The following is an 8566-nucleotide window of genomic DNA, read 5'->3' on the forward strand; positions in this document are numbered from 1 at the left end:
TTTATTTTGAAGGCGACTGCTATTTTTAAAAAATGTATATATGTGCGTACCTGCGGACCTACGCACCTTCACAGCCCTATTGGTTTGGCCTTCCACAACAGTCCATGTTTTTCATGTCACCCCCTTGGGAAAATTAATGGCCCATCCCTGTCTTAAAGAGTGGCCCAGAGATCTCACAAAATTGTGGGCCATCTTTATCACTAGAAAGATTTGTTGAAGGAAAAGTCTTCATCATGGTTCAATCCAAGCCGGGAATAAACAATATGGCAACTGCTTTAGAAAGAAGTTTGCAGTTTATTGAAGGGGAGAGCCAGACAGGAAGATGGCTCTGGAAGAAAAGAGAGAGAGCACATGTAGGGAGTGGGTTTTTATACCCTCTGGAGCCTTTTGTTTGGAGTTGTTTCCTGTTCCTGTTTGAGGCTTTGTATTTCCTGTGTCATGTATTCTGACCTGAGTCTGGGGGTGCCCTTTGGCATCTGTGGGTTAATCCTATTATGTCCCATCTTAGAGTTTGGGTGGGGTATGTAGATTTTAGGTGTCTTTGTCTTCTTAATCTTCCAGCTGGGGACTCCCAACCTTCCTGGATTATTTACATCTGCATTTCTACAGAGCTGGTTTCTTCTTGGGGGAGGGAAACTTGGGGCTATTAAGAAAAACTAGGCATGCTTTTCTGCTTCTTTAAGATCCTTTGAGGAAATATATTTTTCTGCCCTTTTTAATATTTCCTTCTCTGGGGGGCTGACTTCCCACAGACTGCAGTGAAGAGCAACAAAGATAATTAGACCAAAACATGTCAAGAACAGTTGCAGGAATTGGGCATGTCTACTTTAATAAAAAGAAGGACTAGGGTTGATATGATAGAGATATCTGAGGAGCTGCCACAAAGAAGAGAGAGTCAAGCTATTTTCCCAAACACCAGAAGGCAGGACAAGAAGCAATGGGTGGAAACTAATCAAGGAGAGAACCAACGAAGAACTAAGGAGAAATTTCCTGACAGTGAGAACAATTAACCAGTGGAGCGGCTTGTCTTCAGAAGTTATGGGTGCTCCATTACTGGAGGCTTTTAAGAATACATTGGACAACCATTTGTCTGAAATGGTATACGTTTCCTGCTTAAGCAGGGGGTTCGACTAGAAGACCTCTAAAGCCCCTTCCAACTCTATTGCTCTGTTCTTATACCAAGCTTGGGGTCCTTCTGTAGATCCCTGAATGTTGAACCTCAAATTCCATCTGGCTAGGACTCCTGGCAATTTAGCTATATCTGGAAGGCCACAAGTTTGGGCATTTTGCTTTTACTCTGAACTTGAGCAACCCCCCCCCCGCCCCCTCTCTTTGAAAAGCATAGCTGAAAGAATAATCTAGTTGAGGATCAGTTCCCTATCACTTCAAGGATGGTCTGGTTATGTTCTTTTGCAGACATAAATAATGAAAGAGGAGGGCTTTTAACAAAACAGGAGGATAATCCCCAAGGCCAGTAAAAGTATAAATGGGAGGAATATAAAAGGTCAGGATGAGTAATAATAGTTACATTACATAAGTGCCATTGAATCAGGCACAACTCGTGACGATTGAATGGCGTAAACAAAAGAAAGGGGAGAGCCCCAAGTTTTTAAAGAAGGTATATTTAAGCCCCAAATATTCCTTTTCCAAGGACACTTCTGAAACATTTGTGAACCAAGAGACGTTCACCAGTCTTTTTTAATAGGTTTATTATAACAATATTAACTCCTAGCCTAGAAACCAGAGACTCTGAGTTATAGACCAGTGATGGCAAACCTTTTAGAGACCGAGTGCCCAAACCACAACCCAAAACTTATTTATCGCAAAGTGCCAGGGCCGCATCAGCATTGTGGTGCCCTCAGGGGGGACATGGGGGTGTGACTCACTGGGTGGGTGTGGCCCATTGGATGGGCATGGCTGCGGTTGTCCCGGCGACTGGGTGGGCGTGGCTGGGGTGGGCATGGCCACCTAATGTTGCTCATGGGGGGGACGCCTGTGGGGGCCGGGCAGGGTTGGGGGAGATCCAGGGGGTCTCTGGGAGGTGGGGTGGTGGGCAGGAGGCCCCGCATAGATGGGGGGAGGCATGCAATCCTAGCTGGGACTGGGGGGGAGGCATGGCACCGATGGGGATCCGGCTTTCCCTGCTCAGGTGGCCTTTGGCTTGCTGGGTGTGGGCATGCTCTACCACAGTGGTTCTCAACCTTTTTAATGCCGCGACCCCCAACCGGTCGTAAGTTGAGGACTAAACCGGTCGTAAGTTGAGGACTAAACCGGTCGTAAGTCGAGGACTACCCAACCGGTCGTAAGTCGAGGACTTTCCCTGCCCGGGAGCGCCGCGCATGCATGGTTCCGCCCCTGCGCCGGCCGAGGCGTAGCTGGCAAGCGGCAGAGACGGAGCAGGCCGACCACCAGCTGGCCCAGCTCAAGGGAGGTAAGGCACCTGCCGGAAAAGGGGGAAAAAAATGGCGGACAGCCTTGCTTGGCGACCCCCGTGAAATGGTCGATCGACCCAAAATGGGGTCGCGACCCATAGGTTGAGAACCACTGCTCTACCACCTCTACTTGAGCTTGCTAGCTGGCCGCTTCGCCTCCTTTGTGCTGGGTGGGGCTGCTGCTCCGGGCAGCGGCAGTGGCCTAATGGACCTGCGCAAGCTGCTGGTAGCGACGGCGCGCGTGCCACAGAGAGGGCTCTGAGTGCCGCCTCTGGCATGCGTGCCATAGGTTCACCACCACTGTTCTAGACCCACCTTAGGCATGAAAGCTGACTGGATGACTTTGGGCCAATCATCAGGAGACTTAGAGTTCTAGTCCTGCCTTAGGCATGAAATCTGACTGGGTGACTTTGGGCCAATCACCAGGAGACAATGAGCCCTAGTCTGCCTCCAGCATGAAAAATGACTTTGGACCAGTCCCTCTCTCTCAGCCCTACGTACCCACCTCACAGGGTTGTTCTGCTAAAATAAGACAAGGACGGAGTATTAGGTATGTTCACTATCTTGAATTGTTTATAAAAGCAATAAAGGCAGGATGTAAATAAACAAACACCAAATCAAACACACACATTTGCTCTGTAATTACTTCTTTGTGGGCAAAATGCAACAGATTCTTATTAGTAACTAGCTGTACCCGGCCACGCGTTGCTGTGGCTCAGTCTGGTTAAATGGAAAAGAAAGAAAAGAGAAAGCGCACGTTTGTAATATGTTTAATTTCACAATGCTTGTGGGTATATAATATACGTCCAACAGATGGCGCTGTTTTTTTAAAAAAACATGTTTTTACCTGTCACAGGTGTGACATCTATATAATATAGGTATATAAAAACACGCGCGTATTCGAATGCAACGTCGTGTCAAAATTTCAAAGCAATCGGTGAAGAACTTTCGGAGATTTAAGATTTTGAACAAACGAACATTTACATTTTTATTTATATAGATTTGGGAGTTCGCCTCTTTGGGTCTTCTGTGTAAAGCGCTAGTTCAAAAGTTGCTTTATATTTCTACTTGGCTTAACAATCTCTTTCTGTTGAAGCACAATATGGCTGTCTTTTTATCATCATCATCATCATCATCATCATCATCATCATCATCATCATCATCATCAAGTTGGAAGGGATCTTGGAGGTCATCTAGTCCAACCCCTGCTCAGGCAGGAGACCCTATTCCATTTCAGACAAATGGCAAATTTCTTTTCTGAAAAGCCTGGCCTAAGCATCCCTATGACGTACGTTGGTATATCATAGGAAGTTGGGGAACATATCCTTAAGGGTGTGAGTGAGGAACCAAGCGTTAAACCTGTAAGATAAGAAAAGTTGAAAAAAATCTTGCTCTTTTGGGAAAAGAGGGGTTTTCTTTGCAGACAGCTGGAAATTCTCGAAGGAGTGAGGGTTTGTTTATTTAAAAGGGGATGCTTCAGTTTTTCACCAAGCCCACCGTGAAGAAGCCAACCACTGAGGTAGGAACGCTCACTGGAAAAAATTTCTTAGGTGTTTCCTGCTTGATGAATATCCCCTTTTCAAGATTATATGGCAGGGGCCCCTCTACAAGGCCTGGCTCTCTCCCTGTCTCCAAACATGCTACCAGCTATTTGTAGGTGGCTCAAATCAAAATATGCAGCTTGTGGGATATTCCCTCGCGGCTTTCTAGGACCAAGCAGGAACAGTCAACAAAAGCTTGGATCAGCAGCTCTGTGTGTCTCTGAGAACTTCATGTGTAAACACAGAACGGGGTAAGGAATTCCTACCCTGATGGGGCATGTAGGTGGAGTGGTCAAAATCCAAGCGTGGAGAACTGAAGTCTCCTTTTCCTTCATGGGCAGGACAGGAATCAGACATTCCACAGACACCCACCTATGCCTACTTTTAGGGCTGCTGGCAGTCAGCAAATAGGACAGTTGGCCTGCTTCTGGGTGTTTTTATTTTTCTTCCAGAAATGGTATCTAGGTGAGGATGGAGTCCACCTCTTAGTCGGTTCTGAACTGAGCTTGGTGTTTAAGGTGGGGACCATGAGCCATGCTTTCTCCAGCCTTTTAGGAATTGCCTACAGCTTCCATAATAATAATAATAATAATAATAATAATAATAATAATAATAATAATAATAATAATAACAACAACAACAGCAACAACAACAACAACAACAACAGCAACAACAACAACAACAACAACTCGATACGTAGACAAAATGCCAAATCCAGTCTGAACATCTGGCTGTCTGTGCAATGATCCATAATAATAATAATAATAATAATAATAATAATAATAATAATAATAATAATAATAACAACAACAACAACAACATCTGCCTATCCCAGGTCCTGGGTAAGGACTCAATAGGTAGACAAAATGCCAAATCCAGTCTGAACATCTGGCTGACTGTGCGATGATCCATAATAATAATAATAATAATAATAATAATAATAATAATAATAATAATAATAATGATAAAGTTGGAAGGGACCTTGGAGGTCATCTAGTCCAACCCCCTGCTCAGGCAGGAAGTCCTATACCATTTCAGACAAATGGCTGTCCAGTCTTCTTAAAAACTTCCAGTGTTGGAGCATTCACCGCTTCTGGAGGCAGGTTGTTCCATTGGTTAATTGTTCTAACTGTCAGGAAGTTTCTCCTTAGTTCTAGGTTGCTTCTCTCCTTGATTAGTTTCCATCCGTTGCTTCTTGTCCTGCCTTCAGGCGCTTTGGAGAATAGCTTGACTGCCTCTTCTTTGGGGCAGCCCCTGAGATATTGGAAGGCTGCTATCATGTCCCGCCTTGTCCTTCTCTTTATTAAACTAGACATACCCAATTCCAGCAACCGTTCCTTATAGGTTTTGGCCTCCAGTCCCCTGATCATCTTTGTTGCTCTTCTCTGCACTCTTTCTAGAGTCTCAACATCTTTTTTACATCCTGGTGACCAAAACTGGATGCAGGATTCCAAGTGTGGCCTTACCAAGGCATTGTAAAGTGGTATTAACACTTCACGTGATCTTGATTCTATCTTTTGATTCATCTTTTGACTGTTGTTGTTGTTCAGTCACTAAGTCTGGTCTGACTCTTTGGGACCTTATGGACCACAGCATACCAGCCCCCCCCACCCCCTGTCCTCCACTGTCTCCCAGAGTTTGCCCAAATTCACGTTCATTGCCTCAATGACACCATCTAACCATCTCCTTCTCTGCCGTCCCCTTCTCCTTTCGCCTTCCATCTTCCCCAAGATCGGGGTCTTCTCCAGTGATTCCTCTCTTCTCATTTGTGGGACAAAACATTTGAGCCTTTCAGCTCCAGGATCTGTCCTTCCAAAGAACAGCCAGGGTTGATTTCCTTTAGGATCGACTGATCGGATCTCCTTGCCGTCCTATTTTGGTGATCAGAGCAGATACATCAAGTTCTTCTGTCTAAGTTCTGATGCACTACAGCTAGTCCTTGACTTGCAACCGCGAACGAGCCGAAAATTTCCATTGCTAAGCAAGACACTTGCCAAGTGGCTTGTGCCCCATTTTACGACCTTGTTTTTGTCACTGTTGTCAAATGAATCACGCGGTTGTTAAGGGAACCTTAATTGACTTTGGTTGTCAGAAGCTGGCTAGGAATGGTGATCACATGACCCCTGGACAATGCCACTGTCACCAAGACATACCAGTTGGCAAGTGCCCAAATTTTGATCACATGACCATAGAGATGCTGTGACCGTCGTAAGTGTGAAAACTGGACATGTCACTTTTTTCTGTGCCGTTGTAACTTTGAATGATTGCTAAACTAATGCTTGTATGTAGACAACTATCTTTATTTGAGAATGCATCTCATGCAATGTCAGGGCACCAGCTATATGGGTAGTCTTTGACTTATAACTGTAATGGAGCCTTCTCATCACGTTGTAAGCCATGGCAGTCATAAACTGGGTCATCATGTAACCGATCCTCTTTTACAAACTTTTTTGGGGGGTGGTTGTTCTCTCTTGAGTATTTTTGCCAAAATCTGGAAGTAAATGCTGTTAGTGTGTTTGTGACTGTGGGACGCTCTAAATGGCCGTAAATGTGGACCAATTGCCAAAGGCCCAAAAATGCAATCATGTGACTCCAGGGTGTGGTTTTTCTATTTATAGCAGAACTCCTAGATTCTGCAACAGCCTGGTAAATTCACCGGATTCTTCTTCTTCTTTTTTTTGCCATGTGTACGCATACACTCGAACGAGACTGTGATGTTTCTCTGCATCATATATGTGAGTGTATGTGGGTATTTGCATAATGGTATTTTTTTTTTGAGAGCTGAATGCAACAAAATTTCATTTTTAATGTATGCTGATTAGTGTGCATTTAAAGTAACAATAAAGTTTTTGTTCTGTCCTGTCCTGTCCTGTCTCTGTCCCTATCTCTGTCCCTATCTCTGTCCCTGTCCTATCCTGTCCCTGTCCCTGTCCTGTCCGTGTCCGTATCCCTGACCCTGATTCTGTCCTTGTCCCTATCCCTATCTCTGTCCCTGTCCCTGTCCTGTCCGTGTCTGTGTGTGTGTTCGTGTCCCTGTCCCTGTCCCTATCCCCAGCTCTGAAAAAAAGTGACTTATGACCATTTTTCATCCTTACGACCGTTGCAACATCCCGAGGGCCATGTGATCAAAATTCAGACGCTTGGCAACTGACTCATATTTACAACGGTCACAGTGTCCTGGGGTCACGTGATCTCCTTTTGTGACCTCCTGACAAGCAAAGTCAATGGGGAAACTGGGTTCATTCAACAACTGTGTTACTAAATTAACAACTGCCGTGATTCACTTAACAACGGGTGGCAAGAAAGGTCGTAAAATGAGGCAAAACTCTCTTAACAACTGCCTCGCTTAGCCACAGAAATTTGGGACCTAAGTTGAGGACTACCTGTACCTTCAAAAGTGTAAACACTTTTCCAGCTTAATAGGGAGGTGGCAGATAAAAAGAGCAGGTGAGGGTGATTTAATGCATCTGTTCTCCCAGGGAGAATGTTTGCAGATCTGTCACTTCTGCCTGATTTACGCAGCTCGGTAAACACCAAGTTTTCATTCGACCCACTGCAGATCCATCTCAAAATAAATGAAATGCTGCTCTTGGAGGGGGTGTGTGTGGGTTTCTAATGGAGCTGCTATTAGTTTAGGGTTAATTATTAACACTCATAGAGCCAGTTTGGTGTAGCAGAAAAAGCATCAGCCTTGAAACTGGAAGACGGTGAGTACTAGTCCCACCTTGGTTACATAAATAAGATCAAATAAATTAAAGCAAAACAAAATAATCTCCATCACATCTTTTAGGGGAAGCATGTTATATATATATATAAATTTGTGCTGTCACTAAACAAACGGTTGTAAGTCGAGGACTGCTGTAGGGGAGGCACAGCTGGCAATTTGTGATATTTGAGGATAAATAGTTGGAGCCCTTCCTGATCTGAGAATAAAACAAAAGGGGGGAAGGGGGGGGAGAAAATTAAGCTTTATGCCAAATGTAATCTTAACATTCTTGTCTCTGTTGGAAACCAACAGAGTCTAACGTGAGCCTAAAACCTTAAGAGGGTCTAAGAATTGTTCTTAAATGCCTTTCAGTGTGCGATGAACATTTGGACTACAAAGATGCTAAGCTACTCTATCGCTTCCGCAAGGATGATGGGACCTTCCCGCTCAACAAGGAAGTCAAGGTGTTCCTGAGAGGACAAAGCATCTACGAGACGTACGTGAGCCCTCAGTCTTCCCGGTCTTCGGAGGATTCGGTGGAAACCCATTCACCACATTTCTCCGGGCTTTAATTTTGGGAGGATTTGGGAAAAGGAGATGAATGGGAATTCCTTCCTCCCATTTCCTTCCTTCCTTTTTTATTTCCTTTTTTCTGCTCTCCCTCCCCTTCGTTCGTTCCTTCCTTCCTCCCTTCCTCTCTCCCTCCCTCCCACCATTTCCTTCCTTCCTTCCTTCCTTCCTTTTTCTTTCTTTCTTTCTTTCTTTCTTTCTTTCTTTCTTTCTTTCTCTTTCCTCCTTCCTTCCTCCCTTCCTCCCTCCCTCCCACCATTTCCTTCCTTCCTTTCCTTCCTTCCTTCCTTCCTTCCTTCCTTCCTTCCTTCCTTCTT

General features: G+C 44.8%; 1 protein-coding gene across 1 annotated transcript in view; it reads left to right on the forward strand.

Annotated features, from left to right (window-relative positions):
* Positions 1-8051: 8051 nt before the first annotated feature.
* LOC107298406 (DEP domain-containing mTOR-interacting protein-like) overlaps positions 8052-8566 on the forward strand; it is a gene marked incomplete at its 5' end in the record, with an annotated part of 13066 nt that continues 12551 nt past the window's right edge. Inside the window, one exon of the mRNA XM_015827782.1 lies at positions 8052-8175. Coding sequence (XP_015683268.1) covers positions 8052-8175 — 124 coding nt within the window. The remainder of the gene's footprint in view (positions 8176-8566) is intronic.

Source organism: Protobothrops mucrosquamatus, unplaced genomic scaffold, assembly GCF_001527695.2.
Source record: "Protobothrops mucrosquamatus isolate PMUCROS unplaced genomic scaffold, P.Mucros_1.0 scaffold3947, whole genome shotgun sequence".
Classification (NCBI taxonomy): Eukaryota; Metazoa; Chordata; class Lepidosauria; order Squamata; family Viperidae; genus Protobothrops; species Protobothrops mucrosquamatus.